General features: G+C 41.6%; 1 protein-coding gene across 3 annotated transcripts in view; it reads right to left on the bottom strand.

Annotated features, from left to right (window-relative positions):
• The window catches only part of LOC136881287 (uncharacterized), a 136102-nt gene extending 114811 nt beyond the window's left edge, over positions 1-21291 (bottom strand). For all 3 annotated transcript variants that reach the window (XM_067154080.2, XM_067154079.2, XM_067154081.2), the window contains exons 1-3: positions 20648-21291; positions 1377-1438; positions 1172-1249 (exon numbers count right to left, since the gene is read on the bottom strand). In XM_067154080.2, the coding sequence (XP_067010181.2) occupies positions 1172-1249; positions 1377-1388 (90 nt within the window). In that variant the 5' untranslated portion in view covers positions 1389-1438; positions 20648-21291. The remainder of the gene's footprint in view (positions 1-1171; positions 1250-1376; positions 1439-20647) is intronic.
• Positions 21292-23982: the final 2691 nt, after the last annotated feature.

Raw genomic sequence — 23982 nt, 5'->3', positions numbered from 1 at the left:
GGTTGGTTGGTTGGTTGGTTGGTTGGTTGGTTGGTTGGTTGGTTGGTTGGTTGGTTGGTTGGTTGGTTGGTTGGTTGGTTGGTTGGTTGGTTGGTTGGTTGGTTGGTTGGTTGGTTGGTTGGTTGGTTGGTTGGTTGGTTGGTTGGTTGGTTGGTTGGTTGGTTGGTTGGTTGGTTGGTTGGTTGGTTGGTTGGTTGGTTGGTTGGTTGGTTGGTTGGTTGGTTGGTTGGTTGGTTGGTTGGTTGGTTGGTTGGTTGGTTGGTTGGTTGGTTGGTTGGTTGGTTGGTTGGTTGGTTGGTTGGTTGGTTGGTTGGTTGGTTGGTTGGTTGGTTGGTTGGTTGGTTGGTTGGTTGGTTGGTTGGTTGGTTGGTTGGTTGGTTGGTTGGTTGGTTGGTTGGTTGGTTGGTTGGTTGGTTGGTTGGTTGGTTGGTTGGTTGGTTGGTTGGTTGGTTGGTTGGTTGGTTGGTTGGTTGGTTGGTTGGTTGGTTGGTTGGTTGGTTGGTTGGTTGGTTGGTTGGTTGGTTGGTTGGTTGGTTGGTTGGTTGGTTGGTTGGTTGGTTGGTTGGTTGGTTGGTTGGTTGGTTGGTTGGTTGGTTGGTTGGTTGGTTGGTTGGTTGGTTGGTTGGTTGGTTGGTTGGTTGGTTGGTTGGTTGGTTGGTTGGTTGGTTGGTTGGTTGGTTGGTTGGTTGGTTGGTTGGTTGGTTGGTTGGTTGGTTGGTTGGTTGGTTGGTTGGTTGGTTGGTTGGTTGGTTGGTTGGTTGGTTGGTTGGTTGGTTGGTTGGTTGGTTGGTTGGTTGGTTGGTTGGTTGGTTGGTTGGTTGGTTGGTTGGTTGGTTGGTTGGTTGGTTGGTTGGTTGGTTGGTTTTCATGTTTGTCCCTGTAACTTGTTTGTGTTGCTCCCTTCCCCACACTGCCCTGCCGCTGTGTTTATTCTATCCATGTTCCTATTTTTCTGTATTTATGATTTGATCAATCACTTGTAAGTTCCTTTCTAAACTACTACCACCACCATTATGGTGATAGAATTAACCCTACCTCACTGTCAAACAGAATTATTATTATTATTATTATTATTATTATTATTATTATTATTATTATTATTATTATTATTATTATTATTATTATTATTATTATTATTATTATTATTATTATTATTATTATTATTACTCACGGTTCTTAGAGTAGTTTCATCGTGATTATAAACATCTTCTTCCTCCTCCTTTTGATGCTGCATTGCTGCTCTCCTCTCCTGAAACAGGTAAACATGCCTACCATAATTTTATTCATAGACTACAAATAAACTGTACATATTCTTTCCTTCTGAGAAAACTGTTATTAAATATGAACCATATCAGTAAAGTTTCAAAGAAACTCACCAACTCTTGCATTAATTTTTCAATAACGATGTCCTCGTCTTTGAGTGATGGTGAAGGCAAACCTTAAAAAAAAAAAAAATTTTAAAAAAAATTTAATATTGAAGAAATTTAATATATTGCACCCTCAAAATAAGACTCACAACTCCCAAAAATTGAATTTTGAGTTACATACATATTAAAAACTCACATTTTGTCCTGTAATGAGCAGTAAAACTGCTGTAACTGCGAGTCATACTATGCCATTCAAATGAATCAAACAACAGTTTTTAGGTTTTGTGAATTTGTAGAAGTACATACTGATAAACTGTCATAACTCTATCACAACAGTCTTCATGTAAAATATTTATACTATTTAATGAATTCCATTGCTTCGAGAAATGAACTGATGAAATGGGTAGCTACTACACAGTGAACAATGAAGGAGAATCACACAAATGGAATGAAATTAGAGTGTTGAATGCTGAAAAGAGCCAGAAGCAGAGGTGGATCCAGGATTCCTTAAAGGGAGGAGCTAACTTTAAAGAAAAACATACCATAAAGCAAAAACAGGTAATTGGGACATTTGACTTCAGTAGTAATGAAATATCCCAAGTTTATTTTAAGGATATTGTTATAGCATATTAAACGGTAGTTATTTATTAGTACCACTACTAACTGACTAGTAATAATAATAATACTTTAATAACGGTAATACCATTTTACATAACAGTAGAGAAGAATAACAAAACAAAACACACTAAAAGGAAAGTTCAATGGAGTATAAGTAGGAGAATATTTACAGATATATACACAGGTTATATTACAAGTAATCACAGGAAAGTAATAGTCAATTCTGGAGATTATGTAAGTGTAACGATACTAGTCAGTTATTTATTTCAACACAAAATGCCATTAAATATACATCGACTTTAACTATGTACAGTTAAGTACTAGCAGTTCACATTAATCAACATTTGGCCAGTTAGAAATATCCAGTCTTCGTGGTTTTAAGAGATCTTGAACATTTATTGCTGTTTCCATATGGATGTCTGCTAATGCAAGGCCATTAAGCCAGTTCTCTCCCATTGTACTTGTAGGTTTCTTAGCATACAAAGGCCCAAGAAACTTCTCTCAGTAGAGGCTGATGTGACTGCTAGGGTGGTAAATATTTGTAGCAATAGTCTAATATTGGGAAAGAAATCTTCATTACATAGAGCTAATACATGCAATTTTTTGGCCTTCTATTTTCTTCTGGGTGAGACTCTGTCCAATTATTTCTCCACAGTGATATTTCTGCTCTTAATTCAGCACTTGTTGCTGTGCAATCTGCTTCATACATCTCTGATGCTTTAATGATTTCATCTACTGAAAACTTTATCACAAAGTCTTATTAACCCATTTACTGCCAAACCCGTATATATATGTTATTGAACGTCATGCCACGTCTGCCAAAACCCGTATATATACATTTCGGTGCAATGTGTACTTCTCTGATCTCACAAATGAACGCAATATAGTGTCATGCTTTGAGAATCCATGGAAATGCTCTGAGAAGTTCTGTACTGCAGATATACTACTCCATTTAGAGGGTGGCGTGCACCAACCAAGAGTAAGTTCTACTTCCGTAGTAAAGTACTCTTGAAGTCAGCATTCGGCGACTTCCATACGAGAGTAAATTACTTCCGAAGTATTTTAGTCCTTTTTGATACTCCTGGACTAAATTACTACAAGAGTAAAATGTTGAAGAGCACCATCTTGTAGTATATTACTAAAGAAGTAAATAACGTACGAATATAGGTTAGAATTTACTCTCACGTCGTGCATGGAGTAAGCTAAGTTTAGACTTGTTGATTAATGATAATATCATGCCTATATAAGAGGAAAGACGTTTCAAACGTGTTTAAGGATTACTTAGATTATATTGACGATCTCGACGCAGTAAACGATGGGAAATGTAATAGTGCGTAGGCCTACAGTGCGTGAAAGGCGAGAGCCGTGTATTATGTGAACACAGGAACGTTTTTGGTCTTAGGAAGGAATCCTTTACTTTCCTTCTAAATCTACTTGGAGATCACTTACAGCTGAATTCGTGTCTTAATTTTGTTATATCTCTCAAATTACAGTTGCTGTGTGCCCTACGAGTGTTTCGTACCGGAAAATTTCAGTACAGTTGCTGGTGATCTAATTAACGTTTATTGCATAACTGCTAGCCGTATCTTTCATCGCGTGGTTAAAGCACTAGTTGAGGCCAAGAGGGAGGTACGCCTGCAAATGATGATGATCGTTCGGAAAATAAAAGGATATTCTTCACGTTGGCAGGTTTCCACACATCGTGGGCGCAATTGACTGTGACTGCGCGCACATTCCTATTTATTGCCCTCTCGGTGACAACGGTGAACTTTTCAGAAATCGGAAGAGGGTTTTTTTTCTTCTTTAATTTGGTTAACGTCGCACCGGCATAGATGGGTCTTATGGCAACGATAGGGCAGGAAAGGCCTAAGGATTGGGAAGCGGCCGTGGCCTTAAGGTAGAGCCTACAGACCCAGCATTTGCCTGGTGTGAAAATGGGAAAATTTCGCTGTGGATGTAGGCCATCTGTATGAAGAAACCGCCATCAGTTTTAATTTTTTCCGCGTGTCCATGACTTTCTGCTTTGCTTCCATCTTCGCTTTTAAGTCCTACAGAATCTTAACTTGCTTTTCACTGCGTTTTCCGTCACTCGAAGCATTGAATTCTTTCGTCACGACTTTCCATGAATTTCTTTTCTTATCCAGCATCTTTATGTTGTGTTTCTTACACCTTATATCCTTTGCATAGATCATCATTATTTCTATTAACAAGCATTTATCTTTTTCGCTTACATTTTTTCCCCGTTTCCTATCGCACTTAACCTTATCTATTTAGATTTTTTTTAAGAAGATACACGAACACAGCACTACTCCGCGAGTAACGAACGCTACTTCTGTAGTAGTAACTAAAAGAGTAAATTGTACTTCAACTCTCCGACGTTACTTCCGGAGTAAATAACTCCCGTAGTAATTTACTTCTGTAGTATGGACTTCTTTAGTAAACGCTACGTCCGTAGTAATTTACTCCAAAATGGTGCACGCCACCCAGAGTGTTTTGAAAGTGATCTGGTGTTATTTCAGCTTCGTTGAATGGAACATCTTTCCCGCTAACGTGTAGCGATCATTGCGTCTTGAAGTATACATTCATCTCTTGTTGACGAAGAAATTGAATGTTTCCTAATAAATAGTCATTCTGGAGAGCTATATTTTGATAATGAAGATGGAGAATATCTAAGTGGCGATATTGAACTACAAGAAAGTGCGAGACAAAGTAGTAATGATGAATCTCATGCGGAATTGTCACCCCTTCCTCAGATAAATTATTTTTTCCCCAAATGAAAATGATTTTGATATTACCAGTTCTTGGATCAAGAATTTTATATTATATTTCAGTAATAGTATCAACGAGCGTCATAGCCGCACGTATTAACATGCTACGGCTATGGAGCCAGGCTCTGCACTCGGCAAGCGAGTGGGTTCGAACCTCACCGTCAGCTGTCCTGAGAATTTCTTTTCTTTTCTTTGTGGTTTTCCTTTCATACTCCCAAGCAAATCCCGGAAGAGTTCCTATTCATAAGCCACAGCCGATTCCTTCCACTTCTGTACCCAGTTTCATTCACCATCATTCATTTCATATTCATTATCTTCTCATCTGGGGTTTACATCGGGAAGGGCATCCGATCATAAAAATATGGTGTAAAATATAATCTCACTTCATCCCCGATATCGTTTTGGGCTGCAGGGCTAAGGAGATGATATGCATTCCATTAATAGTATTAGTAAATATGTATCCGTCAAAGTGCTTCTTCCTTTTAAAAAACCCAGCCCACAGGGCTCGGCTGGTCAGCAAAACTCTGATGTGAAAAGGTTAAGGGATTGACAAAAGGCAAGAATAGCCTACTACCTTCCTGAAGTATTCCTCCAGATTATTTGTTGACACATTCATTCTTTGAATTTGCCTGCCACAAATATGTGGGAGACCAATTTCTTCACCCATTGAAGCAGCCATGTCACTTGCCTTTACATATTTCATTAGTATTTTTTCTTGTTATATTCAACCTTGCTATTATGGTGCCAATGTAAGACATAGCAGGTGATAAATATTGTTTAGGATCTTAGAAGAACTTGCTTAGTTTCACAATGTGAGCCAAAGAGTGAACAGCTGTTCCAAACCAATGATAATTTCACTTCTTCTCAAAGCCGCACCTAAGGCTTTCCTTAACGTCTCACTATCTGGATCTTCTTCTGTTGGTTCAAGAAGCCTTACAACATGTAATATTATTTCCAGAAATACAATGAAGCTATCATGTCTTTCTGTCCGATGAGTAGGACAAAATGCTTTTCACATGGTCTTTTATGACTCACTGGTATCACTATCACTGATATCAGGTTCATTAAAAACATTCTGTGAAGAGCAGACATTCTTTTTGCAGAAGCACACTGATGAGATAATCCCTACCACATTCTTAATTAGCCCAATATCACAGCTTTTCGTAATGCACAAGTCCAGTTGATGGCTGAAGCAGTGGGTGCAAAATGCCAGGGGTTGCTCATTAATATGAGGGTTGAGTCATAAGTCATGGCAACTTTTTTTTTTCTTGCAAACACGAGACAACACGGAAAATCTAAGATATCCATTTGGCAACAGAGGGCATGTACTTATGCATAGTGCCTGAAGACAAATTCTGACTTCAGGAGATTCTCGTAGGAAAGTGACAGAGCACAGACCATTGGTAAACATTGTTTTATTATGGTATAGACAGCAAATACACAAGACTATGTACAAAGGACAGGTCACTACTGGTTACAGACCTTCGAAATAATCACCCAAGGTTTCCACTGTGCGTTGCCAGTGGTGGGGCAGGCGCTGAATACCATTCGCTGCATGTACATCGCTAACGTATGACACCTCTCTCCGAAATGCTGTTACCCCCTTTAAACGTCTCCACCCATCTCGCCATTGTTCTATAGGGTATGGCACACACACCTAATACTTCCCGCAGCTCTGCATGGCATTGGCATGCATTTCTGCTGCGGAGAACTGCTATTTTAATATATGATCATTGCTCCTGCTTGTTGACTTCCAGTTTGTGATGCTCTCACTCACACACTGAATTTGGGGGCATGCTTAGACCCACACTATTGTTTACATACACCATCTAGTGGCATCACACGCAAGTACATACCGTACCTTTCCAAATGCACATCTTAGATTTTCCATGTTGTCTCCTGTTCGCCGAGAAAAACAATAGTTGCCACGACTCATGACTCGACCTACATAACAGTGCTTGTGGGCCAATAAATTTACCTGACATATTTAATCCAATATCAAATCCCTGAACAAAAATATCTTGAAAGTTTAATCAAACTTTTGACATTTAAATGTAACTAATAGCCATGTGGGAGGGGATAAACCCCCCATTATCCCCTCCCAGGATCCATCTCTGGCCAGAAGTATACTGTATTCTACAAGACAGACCTTGATTCTGAACGGTTCAATTACATTCATATTAGGCGTCATCAAAGGGCGAGAAATCAATTGGAACCATCCAAGTTACTCCTGCCTACACATGAAAACCATGTCCTTGGCTGAAAGAAAGGAAAGTCCTAATGTCATTATGTGATGGAAATATAATAACTAGAGTGTATCGTGCTTTTTACCAATCACTGCCAGTTTCACAGAAAGGATACAATATTTCCAATAAAGAATGTGATTCAGTTGAAAATGATTAGCATGCACTTTGGTTTTTGTTCAGATTAATTATTAGTAACTATGCATTTATTTCATGTAGACTACACCAATATCTTTGTATTGTATTCCTTGTTCTAAATTATATTTTGAAACACCCCTTAAATTATAATACTATTTAATAATGATGTTGTTTGTTGTTTAAAGGGGCATAACAGCTAAGTCATCGGCCCCTAATGGTATGAAACGTAATGACATTTTAAAAGTCCAAAATTCATCCACTGACCAGAATTCAAAATGTGATGAAGAATGACTTGATGAATATGAATTTAAAATAATCAGTGGATCCAACTCACAATACTGAAAGTTAAAAATAGTTCCAAAATCGATCCACTGACTAGAATTCCAAAAGACGACGATGAATAATCATTATGAACTTAAAACAGTAGTATTACTGGCCAAGGGACTGCTTCCAAAGCACAATCCTCAATCAATGATGCTTGTTGTCTAAAGGGGTCCAAAATCCAGCTCAACAGCCCCTCATAATGATACTTATCGGTAGTAATGTAGAACTATGGTATTTCTCATGTAGCGGTACTAATAAAAAATAACATAGACCCACAGTGTTCCACACATTGTGGTACTACTAGCATGTAATGTACGTTGCACAGGTAACGCAGACCAATGGTGTTTCTCACATAATGGCACCACTCATAGACAACACAAACCCATGGTGTTCCCCACCTAGGTGTACTAATCACAGGGACGCAAACTATCCCATGGTGTTCCTCACATGGTAGGTACAAATCACAGACAATGCAGACCCACAGTGTCGCTCATATAGTGATACTACTCACAAGCAACACCCAGACCCGTGTGTTTCTCACATAATGGTACTAATCACAGGTAACATAAGCCCATGGTGCCCCCTCACGTATGCTTCTACAATTGTAGGGGAATAACCTCGGTTACCCTCTTCAATTGAAGATCCTCTGCGTGGTGAGGGGGACTAGTAGCTCCTTTCTTGCGATGCCGAATGGAGCCCTATTGGGTAACCATTCGGTATACAAGGAGGAGATACTTGGCGCCCTCTCGAAGTAAGTAGCCTTACCCGGGTATGCGGGGCTCTGCCTGGGTGGACATTATATTTCCCTAGCTACTCGTAGGACCTACATGAGTACCGTAGCCACCCAAAAACGGGAGAGCTCCTCTGGGGCCTCCGAGAGAAACACCAGTTGAACAATAACCGACGGGGACTCTTCAGAGATACCCTCGGATAGTACGACCTCGACAGTAAGAGAGCTCACTCTAGAGGTGGGCAATCTTCTAGTCCAGAAGAAGAAGAAGAAGAAACAGCACTCTGGTGCTGAGAAGAGGAGGTATAAGAAGGCTTTAAAGGCCTGGGAGAAGGCCAAAGAGGGCCTAACTCCTGGAGCTGAGAGGCCTTCTACTGCCACGACAGCGACGACTGTGGGGGGGATCCAATGGGCACAAGAGACGGGACCCTGAAAAGGGCTCTGCTTCTAGGGCACAGAGGACTCCATCCACTAAGACACCAGTGGGGAAACGACTTCTGTTGGGGGCAACCCCAGAAGAAGATTGGCAGGCCCACAAAAAACCCAAGGTGGAGTATGCCAGGATAGCTAAAGCTGGGATCAGGATGGCCATAGTGCCTGTAGGATATCCTGACCAGCAGCTAACTGAGAAACAGGTGGAGTCTGTGGAGGAGGCTATCACCAATCTGATAGATGAGCTTCCGGAGCAGGGGCCCATTAAGCCTCAGTTCCTAGACTGCTATCTGTCGAGAGGTGCAGCCATCATTATCGCAGAGAATGATGAGACTGTAGCATGGCTTTCTAGTCTTGTTACAGACATGCAACCGTGGAAAGGAGCCAGGCTCACAATTGTGGGCATGGATAAACTCCTTTCCTATAAGAGAGTCATGGTCTGGATACCAGGACAACCAATGGACAACAACGTCCTTTTGAGAAGAATGGCACGCCAGAACAATGGCTTAAATCCCAACAGCTGGAGAGTCTACGACCGCAAGGAGGAGAAGAGAGGTGTCCGACTTGTGGTCAGCATGGACTCCAGAGATGTGGAAAAAGTGGTGGGGAAGAAGATCTTCTGCGGGGTCCATGTTGCTAACTTCACCCTGGTGGAGGGCAAACGCGACAAGCAGAGGACCAACCCCACCACAGACAACACTGAGACTGGCAGGGGCGAAGAGCGGGAGCCTGGACAGGAGTCGGGGCCAGCCAAGCCTCAGGATTCATCGTGGGAGACGGAGCTGCACGTTCTGAAGACCGCATAAGGTAAAGTATTGTATGAAAGTAAGGAATGGTTACTTTCATACAAGCAAAGATACAACATTGTATAGCAGCCTCTAGTGTACTTATAAGAAGTATCCAGAAAGGCAGGTTTTCGGTCGCCCTGGTACAAGAACCCTGGCTTAGACTGGGGCATGTCATGGGACTAAAATGTGCAGGCTTCACTCTATTCAGTGGAGTGGCAGAGGAGAAGCCTAGAGCATGTATACTAGATAAGGATCATAACGCTTGGGCTATACCGGGCTTCAATATTAGAGACCTTGTAGCAGTTCTAGTGAGATATGAAGAGGGTGGACAGCCAAGAGACCTGGTTGTCTGTTCTTCATATTTCCCAGGAGACTCTGAATCTCCACCCCCACCGGAGGAGTTCAAGAGACTGGTGATATACTGTACGAAACAAGGACTTAACCTCATAGTAGATTGTGACGCCAATGCTCATCACAGCATTTGGGAAAGTAAATACACAAACTGAAGGGGAGAGCATTTCATAGAATTTCTATGTACAACTGATCTTGAGATCATGAACATAGGTGATACCCCTACCTTCATCAATAATAGGAGTGAGGGGATCATAGATCTTACCCTGGGTTCCATGGGAATCATACAGGAATTTAAAGACTGGAAAGTTTCGTTGGAGCCTTCCTTGTCAGATCACAGACACATTGTGTTTCATATAGAGGGCTCCTTCGAGATTCCATCTTACAGAAACGCTAGACAAACCAATTGAACGTCTTTTAGGGAGGTCATGAGGAGGGGACTGGAAGGAGAACCCTTGAATATAATTAAGAACAAAGAGGAACTGGAGCTCAGTGTGAGCTTTCTCACACAGACACTAGTTACCTCTTATGAATTAAACTGCCCCATCGTTAAGGCAAAAAGAGTAACAGGAAGCTTCAAGTGGAACAGTTATCTTGAACACCTGAGAAGAAACACACAAAAGCTCTGGAATAAATACAGGGAACTTCAGGATCAAGAAAGTCTAGATTCTTATAAAGAATCACAAAGAAAGTACAAGTCAGAAGTCAAAAAGGGTTCTAAGAAATCTTGGAGACAGTTTTGTGACTCAATCGAGAGTCAACATGGAGCCGCAAGGCTTCATAAAATTCTAACCTTGGATGGAAGGGCAAGGCTGGGCTCATTGGAGTCACCTTTGGGTGGATATACATCCACAAAGGGGGAGACCCTTAGCTTATTGCTTGATGCCCACTTTCCAGGTTCAGTAGTCGCAAATAGTGAAATAGAATCGAGTGGATCCTTCAGACCCGATAGAAGTGGCTGGAAGGAAGCCGCAGAGATTATTACCACAAGAAGGGTGAAGTGGGCATTAGAATCTTTTGCCCCTTATAAAAGCCCAGGAATGGATGGGATCTTCCCAGCACTTCTCCAGGAAGCTGGCACGGTCCTTATACCATACCTGGTCAGAATTTTTAGAGCCTGTCTCACTATGGGGTACGTGTACTCCTTGTGGCGTCAGGCGAAGGTAGTGTATATACCTAAACCCGGAAGGTCTTCTTATACTAGACCTAAGGATTATAGACCCATTAGTCTAACGTCTTCTCTTCTTAAGACTTTGGAAAGACTGGTGGATATACGTATCAGGGAGAAAGTATTAAGAGACTGTCCCCTGCATGCATACCAACCAGGGAAGTCAGTTGAGACGGCACTACACCAGCTAGTTTCTAGGCTGGAGAGTGCCTTGGATCAGCAACAACTTGCTATGGTGGTATTCCTAGATATAGAAGGGGCCTTTAACTACACATGTTTGGGCTCCATAGAACTTAGTCTAGAGAGAAGAGGAGAGAGCAGTATGCTCATAAAATGGATTATGGCCTCACTGCAGGGCCGTTAAGTTCTGTTTACCCTCAACGCAGTAATGTTGAGAGCTAATGTAGACAGGGGGTGTCCACAGGGAGGAGTATTATTACCAACATTATGGTGTCTGGTAGTGGATGAACTACTTACCAGGTTAAATGTTGGAGGAATTTACGCTCAAGGCTATGCAGATGACATTAGCCTGATGGTGGTGGGAAATTTCCCCAGTACAGTTTCAGACCTCGTACACAGCTCCCTACGTAGGGTGGAAAGATCGTGCCACGGACCGAACTTGTCGGTTAATCCCGACAAGACGGAGCTCGTGGTATTTACCAGGAGGAGGAGACTAGACGGACTGTCAGAGCCTTTCCTATTTGGGAAAAAATTAGTTAAGACAACCTCAGTTAAGTACCCTGCGGTAATCCTTGAGGCAAGACTGAGTTGGAAGAAACATATTGACTATAAGGTGGATAAGGTTCGCTAGATTATGTGGGCCTGTCGCAGGGCTGTCAGAAAGACTTGGGGCCTAGGACCTAAGGTGGTCCAGTGGCTCTATATTTCTATTGTATGGCCCACGATCACCTTTGCACCTTTAGTCTGGTGGCCAGGTTTGGAGAGTAAAACTGTGACCACCAAGTTAAACAGTGTCCAAAGACTTGCATGTCTAGGAATAACAGGGGCATTGGATACCACACCATTATGTGCAATGGAGGCCATCCTAGGTCTTCCCCCTTTACATTTATATGTTAAGGAAATAGTGGGAATGAGTGCTTACTGCCTCTGGTCACTCGGAGGATGGTCCTTCAAGAATCCGAATAGAGGTCATGCTTCTATTCTTACAAGGCTTCACCAGACTGCCCTATGACAATGATGATCGGGGACCTGATGAAGCCTAGTTTTAAACTGAATTATAAGTTCACAGTGGTTATACCCACAAGGGAGGAGTGGGCCGCGGATGCTGGGGCTGTCTTAGGTCTGGGGGCTGTACATGGTACACAGATGGCTCGCGGACAGAGACGGGCACAGGCGCCGGGGTCTGGGAACCTAAGACAAGGCTCTTCCTTCCCATGGGTAAATATGCTACTGTTTTCCAGACCAAAGTATATGCAATACTGGCCTGTGCTGTATATATGGAACATGCCTGGACATAGAAGATGCATCACCATTTGCAGTAATAGCCAGGCAGCGTTAAAAACACTATGTGCAGTTAGAACAACATCAAAAATGGTATGGGAATGCCAAAGGATGTTAGATCAGCTGTGTGAACTTAGCTCAGTTACCCTACTATGGATCTCTGGGCACACAGGTATCAGTGGAAATGAAGAAGCTGACAAACTAGCAAAACAAGGCTCAAAAGGTCCTTTCATAGGACCAGAGCCCTTCCTAGGAGTGTCACTTCGAAGCGTGAAACTGGTAATATCCCAGTGGACAAACCAGTCTCACTTAGACATTTGGAAGAGGCTAACCATAGCAAGGCAGGCATGTGAACTTACCAAAGGGCCAAGCCAAAGTTATAAAAAGGTCCTGATAAATTTGAATAGGACCAGAATGTGAATGGTAGTTGGACTGTTGACAGGACACAATACCTTACAGAGACACCTACACATCATGAAAATCATTCAGGATCCAATGTGCAGAAGATGCGGTAGGGAGAAAGAGACCTCCGCGCATGTGTTGTGTCAGTGCGAGGCTCTTGCAATCACTAGACATCAATATCTTGGCTCACATTTTGTGAGCATGGAAGACATCAGGAATGCCAACATCCGGACACTGGTACCTTTTATAGGAGCACTAGAGCTGGACTAGGCAAACCTGTTTAAGGGACACAAATGATCTTCACTATGTGTGGAGCCCTGCAAAGGCAGGGCTCACCCATTCTTTATCTATCTACCTATCTAAGCCCATGTTGTTCCACATACAGTATAGTGGTACTAATCACAGGTACTGTAAACCCACAGTGAACCACTCTCTGCTGCTACTAATCACAAACCTATTGTGTACCTAACATAGTGGTACTATTCACAAAGTGATATTCCCCACCTAATGGTACTAATCACAAGTAGAATCATCCCTTGGTCTCCCCTTTTAGTCACCTCTTATGACAGGCAGGGGATACTGTGGGTGTATTCTTTGTCTGCGTCCTTCACCCACAGGGAATAACCCACAGGGTTAGGTTTTAGACTAAGAGGTCCGCTACCTTACTATAAGCACTTATAGTTCATTTCTGTCTGTATCATTTGTTTTAATTTCTTTTTTTCTTAGGTTTAAAACACTTTTTAGATTCAATTATTTATAATATTAACCCTTTTTTCACTGAATTTGTCTCAATGAGTTATTTATTGCTCCACCTAATGATGAAAATGCTGTATATTGTTTTGTTTTTTATTTCTGTCATGTCTCTTTTGTTTTTCATTTGTTCCTTCGTTATGTCTTTAGCCCATTTTTAGCTTGTATTGTGTAAATAACTTAACACACATACACACACCTTTATTTCACTGAAGATGACTGAAACGAGTCGAAACATGTTTGAATGTTATTACTCCATCTAATGATGGAATAATGTTATGTACTGAATAGGAGGATACATTAAATGTTTCCTTTGTAAAGGCACATGATATGTCACACATAACGGCACCACTCACAGGCAACAAAACCCATAATGGGACTAATCACAGGTGACGGATTCCCATGGTATTCCTCACGAAGTTCAACTAATTGCAAGCCATGTATACTCTTGGTGCTGCTCACCTGGTTGTACTAATTATAGGAAATGCAAACACATGGCATATGGCATACCACACATTATGGTACCCCCCACAGGCAACACAGACCCATGGTGTTCCTCACATAATGGTATTCCTCTCAGGAAACACAGACCCATGGTGTTTCTCACATAACGGTACTAATCACAGGTAATGTATACCATGGTGTTCTTCATATAGTGATGCTACTCATAGGTAATGCAGACTCATTCTGAACACAGGGGAACCGACACACTCCAGCGCACCATACGGCATGTTTCCTTGCATGGACATTAGTCCGGGCAGCCCAGTGCCCACCCCGCTGTCTCAGTGGGATACACACAATGGTACTAACCACAGGCAATGCCCAGACCCATGGCATTACTTGCATAAGGTTCCTACTCATAGGTAACGTAGATCCACTGTGTTCCTGACATGGTGGTACTAATTGCAAGCAACACAGCCCCATGGTGTTCCTCATGTAATGGTACTAATCACAAGTAGTCTCATGGTTCTAATTTCATCATACCTCGTCAGTCCCTTTCAGTTGTCTGTTATGACAGACAGGGGATACCATGGGTGTATTCTTCATCTGCGTCCGCCACCCATAGGGGTTGCCCCTTTTAGTCACCTCTTACTACAGGCAGGGGATACCATTGGTGTATTCTTCGTCTGCATCCGCCACCCACAGGGGTTGCCCCTTTTAGTCACCTCTTACTACAGGCAGAGGATACGGTGGGTGTATTCTTAGTCTGTGTCCCACACCCACAGGGGTTGCCCCTTTTAGTCACCTCTTACTACAGGCAGAGGATACTGTGGGTATATTCTTAGTCTGTGCCCCACACCCACAGGGGGTAATACTTTTTATTCTGTTTTATTTTATGTATTTATAGCCTATTTAAGCTTAGAATATCCGAATTGTAATAATATTCACTTTAATAACACTTTATTTAAATCCTATGATGTCTCAACTCACTTCTGTGCATTTCCTCCTGTATTGTATGACTGATGTAACCTTTTCATTTCAACAATGTACCAACACCTTGTCATAACTATATTTGTTGTTTATTTGTGTACATTGAAGCTAGACAGTTACATTCCCTGATGCCAGATTGATACACAAGTGTGAGTAAAGAAAATCGAGTGTCTATCTTAAAATGCTGAATTTTGAAGTATGTTTGAAATCTTTGAACACAATTTATTCAAAACAGCATCCCACTCATTGGCTGAACAGTCAGCGTACTGGCCTTCGGTTCAGAGGGTCCTGGGTTCGATTCCCGGCCGGGTAGGGGATTTTAACCTTAACTGGTTAATTCCAATGGCACGGAGGCTGGGTGTATGTGGTGGCTTCATCATCATTTCATCCTCATCACAACGCGCAGGTCGCCTACGGGAGTCAAACAGAAAGACCTGCATCTGGCGAACCGAACCCGTCCTGGGATATCCTGGCACTAAAAGCCATACGACATTTCATTTTCATTCAGAACAGCAAGGCAGCACATTATCTCCACTTTTATTCATCACTGAAATGAATGAAATAATGAAAAGAGTTAAGAAACTCAACAACAACTCTGAGTTTAAAGCTCTTGTGTTTGCAGATGATGTGATATGGGGTAATAGTGAGGCTGGAATACGACAGAAGCTGAATGACTGCAATGCTATACTCAAGCAATTTGCTTACAAGATAAGCAAGTCCAAAACGGAAGTGTTGCCTATTAGTTGACAGAACATCCATATTAATATCACTCTAGATGGATCCAAGTTGGAACAAGTCCATCAGTTCCGTTACCTTGGCAGTGTAGTAACAACAGACAGCCAACCATCTGCAGAAAACACTAGTAGAATACAGAATGGAGCCCAGTTTTATCATCTTGTGAGAAAACTTCTTTGGGATAAGCAAAATCCATTATGATCAAAATTAGTACTCTACAGGAGCTTTTATGTACCAGTTACCACATACAGTCTATAGATCCATTTCTATGAATTTCAACATGTAAAATGTTTTTTATGGCTGATGATGACCTAGACTAAGGTCGAAAACAGTCCCATTTAAATAGAAATGTGATTGCTACGTTTCTTTCTTTTGAGTATTGAATAGGTTGAACCTCCTTTCCAGTTATTTCATTTTTAACATCAATAATTTCAATACGGAACAATGAAATTTTTATCTTTAAATAGAAATGTATATACTCGAATTTAAGTCCAGAATCAATTATTCTTTGTAGCAAAATGCATAATCCACATAAGATGAACAATAACTCATAATATATTTAAAATAAGGCTATAAGATAAAAAGAAGATAAATGCAACAGACAAAACACGAGAAAATGAAATGAAATTTCTATTCACCATCTAGAAGAGCTCATGTTGCTAATAGATTCAATTTCTCGTAAGGAAGGGGAAAAAAATCCAAAAAGGGAATACATTACTTGTTTCTGAGTTACTATCAGCATTGTCATCGTCTGTTGAGGTTTTACTCTCCTGTCTATTTCATCCACCACGTAAACTGGGTACTAGGGCTTTTTGTTTCACAAGATGCACGAGTTCCCCCTTCCTTATGTTATCGCGAACCAAAATATTGCGCTCCTTCAATTGCTCAATCAACTTATTATTTCTACCCGCCAGTGTTGTTGCTTTGTCAAGACTGGCCGAGTGAACTGACAAAGACCACGGAAAGAACTGAACGCTATAAAATACACAGCTGATAGCATGTGGTTACAGAAAACAGACAACACTGGTAACCGTAACTAGAATTTAACGCACTCTATCGGAGTGATCAGCCGCCTGTGATTCGCTGTTTATTCATTAACTTAGCCTCCGCCAAAAGGCAGCGCTCAAATTTCAAGTCAAAACTCATAAGAACTGAAATATAGAAATTGCATCCAAACCAATGGAAATATCAGCAAACTATAAAGCAGTTGAAATAAAGTTCTTAAGAGCTATGATTCAGAAAACGAGGAGGGACAAAATAAGAAATGATGAGGGCATCTTGTCCAAGTGAAAAAATCCCATAGTGAGATATGTGTCGAAGCCAGGCTGAAATGCTTTAGGCATCTCAAAACAATGGACCCACAAGGAACAGCTGAGTGTGGTTTGAGAAGGAACTCAAAGGCAAAAGATCAAGAGGTCGGCCAAGGAAATGATGGATCAAACAAATTAGAAGTGATCGAACTGGGCGAGATCTGGATTTGCAGCAGGTTATGGTTTACATGGACAGAAGTAAATGGAGAACGCTCATTCACCGCACCCAGCAAATTGGAGCTGGTTCAAGATGATAATGATGATGATGACTCAAAACAGAGATTTAGTAGGTGTGTAAGTCTTGTTCTGAGGGTGTGATATACTCAAGGCAGTTATGATGTTGGTAATTAATGTTCAAAGGAACAGTACAACTGGGCGACCATCCCTCCAGACTCTAAGAATAAACGAAAAAGGAAGAAGACCCATTCTTTAAAGGATATTTAAGCAAAAGAAAGGGATGCACCACAATGAGCATGCAAATGAAAGACACTGTTCAGGTCTGAAGAGAAGAAGGGTTGCCAAAGGGCGTAGAATAGGAAAGGTGAAAGTGTGAAGCCAGACACAAGTGGAAACAATGCCAGACTCTGTCAGGGGACCTTTGGTCGCCAAGATGAGTGTCACTTGTTTCAGTCAACAGACAGAAGTTGACTTGTTTACTTCCTGTTGTCCTTCATGGCCCATTAGGCATCAACAAAGCCTCGCCATCTCATCCATGTCTTTTCCACCTACAGAGTCTCATTGTGGAGGAATCTCCACCCTGATTTCCTGGGTGTCCCTTTTTGTCTTTTCCCCAGCAGGTTTCAATCCAAGGCCTCCCTCTCGACAGCTTCTTTTCCCTTCCTCAGAGTACGCCCAGTTAATTTCCATTTTTGTTGCTGGATTTCTCTTGTCCTCCAGAGTTATTGTTGGAAATCACATCTGGCCAGTAGATGTATAATATTCTTCGCAATGGCAATTGATGAGGGTCTGAAACTTGGAGATAATCCCTTTTTTTAATTTTCATGTCTGTGACCCATACAGCAGCAATATAGATATCAATAATTACTCCCTTGCTGGCAAAATATTGCTCCTCGCTACCACACTTTCACCACACGGAACGGCTGTCCTTTGTTTACTTCTCGTGGCCTTTTTGTGGAGGACGTAGTCGGGCAGTGTACAAGGCTGCTAACTTGTTCACTTAGGAACTAAGCCCCCCAGGTTAAACCGCGAAGCCTGGACAAGGCTATTGGTCCGGACTGGTTACGGTAGGGCCTGGACAAGACCACTGGTCGGGATTAAGGTAGGGCCTGGACAAGACCAGTGATATGGGGACAAGCAAAGGGGGTCTGGGGGCGTAAGTCCCCAGGTTAGAGTTGCAAAGCAGCCTTAGGCCTCTAGTTGCCTGTGGAAATACCATTGGTCTGGACTCGTTATGGTAGGGCCGACACAGGACCATTGATCTGATTGGTTAGGGTAGGGCCTAGATATGACCATTGATCTGGATATGTTAGGGTAAGAGGAAACAATTTTTCCTCAGATATCGTATAGAATCCCTGTTCAAGAGTTCCTTCCTCTTCAACATCTGGGTGCACGAGTCCTTTAATGCGGCAGCTGCGCTGTACCCATCACTTATTAAGGTAAGTTTCATATCATATTATTGCTGTTCTATATTCTACATTGTTTCCTTCACATGTTCCATTCATTTGCGCTTTTATTCTGCCGGAGTTAGCAACGGAATTTCATTATTATGACTGACCAGAATGCCGTCACATGCCACTTTACGTTGTCAAATAGGAATGCAAGAAGCTACTTCAGCAACAGAAAATGGCATGTAATACTCATTAGGTTATAAAAGTATATGTGGTATATGTTCTTCTGAGGACAAGATGGTGGGTTCTTGTACATTGCAATGAACATATTTCTCCTCCGACATTCATTCCAAGCAAGGTGGACGTGCGGTGTCAACTTTTCCCATATTGATTTTACATTCTTTGAAAGATGTAGAGTTTGGTCCTGATGGATATTCTTCTGCTCTTGGGCAATGGATAGAGTAATACAAAAGCGCCAGTCACTTTGCAATTGTGCTGTGAACATGCTGTGTAGCACCTCAATCGGTAGAAATTTAGTAACCGCTGCCTAACTTTTATAGCATTATAATGGATTTGAAATAGTACAGATCTTCAGTGGAATACCTTGTAGAGAAGCGATGTGTTCACTGCGACAGCCAGCTCCCAAAAGTACATTTACTTTTATAACCTAATGCAATTTAGTCAAGCAGGCAGTAACATTTCCATTGGCTAAGATACAATCAGATATCACATCATTCCCACCAGTCAAGTCAAATGCACTCCATTACCAGCCCATGCACAATAAAAACACAACTAAATGCAATCTGTAATGAAATAATGTACAATACAGAACAACCAGTGGTGTACACAGAGGGAGGGATTGGGAGGATAAATTCCCCCTCACCCCACCAAATTTTGAAGTTTAAAACTTGTGGTTAATTGTGGCAACCATGTAAATGAAGATTTTAGGTATGGTAGCTCACTGTTTTGCTTTTAATTTGAGCTACATATTTGCCAACAATGTGCAGATGCTTCCGTTAATAAATACTACAGTGAGCTTGATCTGGCATTTATTCTGCAATTGTTAAGACATCGCAGTTCGCAGGTAATTCCCATACGCCATTAGCAAACGATGAAAAGAGTATTATAAGTTCTCTGCCCAGTCTTTTAATTTTAAGTGAATGGGTTTTAGCCTTACCTTTATCACCAAACAGTTGAGTGAGAGGAAGTGTGGACCAGTGCAGAAAGGGTACAGTTAAGCCGGAAGTTTAATGACCAACAGCACAGGACTTGTGAACAATGGATGACATGAACAGGTAAAATATTTGTAATGTGATGAATTCAGAACTTCAGATGGAAACATGGAAATAATTCCCCCTCAATCAACTGTGAAGGTAAACACTAGGCCTACCACACCAGAACGCTCTTTTTCATCCCTGAAATATTTAAAAGGCATTGATGCTTTCACCTTATTTCTTTGACACAGCATATAGTCTATAAGGTAAAGGTAAGGGTTATTCTGCCCAAAGGCAGGTTCGAACCTCCGCAGAGGTGTTCCTGAGCCGGAGTTTACGTGCGGTAGGGTGGCCAGTTCCTTTCCGCTCCTCCATTCCCTTACCCCCCAACCAACAGCGCGTGGCAACCCATCCAACTCCTAACCACGCCCAATGTTGCTTAACTTCGGAGATCTCACGGGATCCGGTGTTTCAACACGGCTATGGCCGTACACAGCCTATATCATGTCTATTTAAAAGGTTATTTGCTGAATATGATTGCAGAGGAAAGATTGAATGGGTTAGCTCTTTTGTATGCAAAGAAGAACATGTGACCATAGAAAATATAATCCATAAGCTGGCCAAAATACCCAGGCGACGTTTGGTATTGTAATCATCAACCTGAATACAAATGTGTCTTAATTAAATAATTGTGTTATTTTGGAAGTTTTCATTTAGTGTTTCTAATTTCACAGTATGCACCCAACATTATTTTATAGTCCTCAAATTTTAATATTGATATCCTCCCCCACCCCAAAAATAATTTCTGCATATGCCCACGAGAACAAAATAATTTTCTATTGAACCTACCTTAATGTAGCAGAGGATATAGCACATTCCATGAAATAAATTTTATGATATAGCATACTCGCAGCCTTGAAAAATTCATGCAACCTCGTGTCAGCAGGGAAGTTTGTCTTGAAGAGGAATTCTGCCAAGTACCATACAAAGTGTGCTTTTTTCCCTGACAAATCCCAGAATGGAGTACACTCCTATAACCCTTCTAAACAAATCCCCTAACTTATATGTACCATTGCAGTTCAATTGAAGACCATCTGAATGTATCTCCTGCCCACCCATTAGGATCCACAAATCTCACTCCCAATTTCCCATATACACAATCCATAGCCTCATTCAAATCTCCAATCACCCTCCAATCATTATTCCTCCTACACTGTACCCTACTGATAACAATTTCTCCCTCCTTAAACTTCTTCTGTGTTGCCGTAACCAGACCCCACACATCCCTGATTATAAGTTAGTACTGTTTCCTGCTTGCCTTACATTATTGGTACCAATATAGGAAAATTACTATCTTTTCCTTACCTGACTCCTACCCTTCTATTTCCCTCACATTTTCCTTAACCTAATTCGTGGATAACACTCTACCCTTCTTCTCTTTCATCCACACTCTTTCCCGATATGCCGAACAATTGAGTCATATGTGACCAGAGCCTCAACCCTCCCTCATTAGAACCCCTCCTTTCCTGGGCTCCCTTAACTTCCCTGACTCCTGCAGAACTTATTTCCTTCTCCCTTCTCTCCCTCCCACTGCCTTGTTCCACCTCCCTCTTCCTATCCTGTCCTCTACTCTACATTTCCCTTTCCTCTTGCCCCACCCCTCCTCTGTAACACTTCCCTGATCTCCATCTTTCCTCTGTTGATCTACCTGTAATGACTCATACCGATTCGTCACAGTCCTCACTTGCCTTGTTCTTAAAACATTAGCCCACCTGCCTTCCCTACCCTCCTATCTGTACACTGCTTGAGGGAATCAGAGATATATATCCCTTTAAAAAAATGGCCATGCTTACAAATTTACCATCTTTCTTTCGCGATTGGGAAATGCAATTTTAAACCACTGAGTGCTCTGAATTTTTTTTTAAAAAAAGAGGGCATTTAGGAATTTTAAGAAATTCCTCCGGACGCCGGACAAAAGGTTAAATTGAAGGGCATGTCCGGGCTTTCCCGGACATCTTGTCTTGCCTTGATAATTTAATAGGATTCCGGACAACTGCTAATCCTGCATCTATTATAACATCAAACAAACTATCATCAACAACATCAAAATACAGATCATGGTTATTTTTAGATCAGATGTGAGCTTAGTTGGACGTCTTCACTTTGAAGTAGTAGACTACGCTCTTCTTTTCTCGGAATTAGTAGTTTAGGTAAGTTCCTTCTTTTCCGCTGCAGGATTCAAGAAATGCTGTGAATTCTGTGCTTTTTATTCTGCAGTTAAAATATACAATTCAAGGTTTTAAACCCTAGTCCTATAAAAAATCACACCCCTGTCTTTTCTTGGAAGTATTCCACAATCCGCTACTTCACGGAGTATTCAACAATGACGCAGTTACGCACAAAGAGTATACATTGGGCACGCAGTGCGTGTATCTATACAACCTCCAGTGGTTAAGGGCCCGGACCCGTAATTATGAAAAAAAAATTTAACATAGAGGAGAGTTTTCCGATTAATTTGAGATATAAATCACAACAATATCGGTTTGAGAAGTTAGGTAAAATTTTAAAAATGAGCGTTGCAACTGGTGAGGGGTCGTGGTGAAATATACGTATGATAGATAAGGAATGCAATTTAATTTTAAATTTGTCGCTCCTGCAAGAATCACAGTGTACATGGGGAAATGTTATGGGTTAGCCAGCCTGTTTTCACAGATATATGTGTAGATTGTAATGGCTAGCCTGTTTGATTTGGGAGGGAAGAATGTATCAGTTCATTTGTTTATTATTGATGTTCTGTGGTGGGTTAGTACTTTGACATATATTCTCTTTGGTACATTGCGGCGCCATTTACAGGCGACGCAAACCTATGGACTCGTACTACCCCGTGGTGTTCCTCACATAGTGAGTACTAATCATAGGCAAGGCAGACCCATGGTGTCGCTCCTATAGTGGTACTAATCACACGTACTGTAAAAACCAGCCGGAAGTACAAACTGTCGCTACTAATCACAAACCCATTGTGTACCTAACATAGTGGTACTACGAGCAAGTAAAAACGACCCATGGTGGTACTAATTACAAGTAATCTCATGGTTCTAATTCGATCACCCCCTTGGTCGCCCCTTTTAGTCGCCTCGTACGACAGGCAGAGGATACCGTGGGTATATTCTTCGTCTGCGGTCCCCACCCACAGGGCGTTGTGTGTTTAGTCCGCGAGAGCTATTTTATTTCGTTCGTCCGCCGGCAAGCCGGTCAGGACCCCCCTACCCGCCAACTGGGACGCGCCACGTGGGAGTATCACCTCTCCCCCTGCTACGCCAGCGTAGTACAGTAGATTCGTGGTAAACATATCTCTCCTAATATTAATAGAGATATTTATTTTGCACGTATCATGCCCATACTGCTGTATGGCAGTGAGGCCTCATGCTATATTCTCAACACTCCACTTTATAAATTACCTATAAGTTTCTCAAAACAAATTACGTAAGATGACAAGAACACCATTGTTGAAATCTAATATAAATATACGAAACGAACTTCGTATTCCGACTATTATATTTCAGATCAATAAAATAGCTAAGACGACCAAATCCAGAATCTTATTGCTCAGTCACACGGCCCGGGTATCTTTATTCTTAAACAAGTCACAAGGACTAAGAAGCCGAACACATGATTGAAACGTCGAGGGCCTTGGACCTTGGTTTACTTATGACCTGGTTTAGAATCAGTAGAGTAGCCAGGATCGCTGGATGGGGGGGGGGGGGGATAGTTACAAAATGATTATAGAAGGCAATGGAGGAGCTTGTGTGTGTGTAGTGCGCGCATTGAAGGACACTGATACAAGTGAATTATGTTGAACAATTCGATCAAGGTGAACAGTTTGTATGTTCAGTTTACAATCATAAAATCCAACTTTCGAGGCTTCTTAGAAAATACCGTACGGTAGATTCAACAGATCTCTTGGTTCAGCAATTATGTCTTTGAATGTTACAAAAAAAAAAACCGAAACCGACAATAAACTGTTCTAACTCCCAGTAACCAAACCTCTCTCCCTCTCCCTCCTTGGCTACGCCCCTGTTTAGAATACAATACATTTCAGTGTTTCCAAATTTTTCTCCACACGACTTTTTTTAAAATTACAAACAATTAAAACCGTTTCTTATGAAGAGAGATTTTCTCTCCTT

This window comes from Anabrus simplex, chromosome 9, assembly GCF_040414725.1.
Source record: "Anabrus simplex isolate iqAnaSimp1 chromosome 9, ASM4041472v1, whole genome shotgun sequence".
Classification (NCBI taxonomy): Eukaryota; Metazoa; Arthropoda; class Insecta; order Orthoptera; family Tettigoniidae; genus Anabrus; species Anabrus simplex.
The sequence above is the reverse complement of the archived record's forward strand: the minus strand, read 5'-3'. Positions and strand labels throughout refer to the sequence as shown.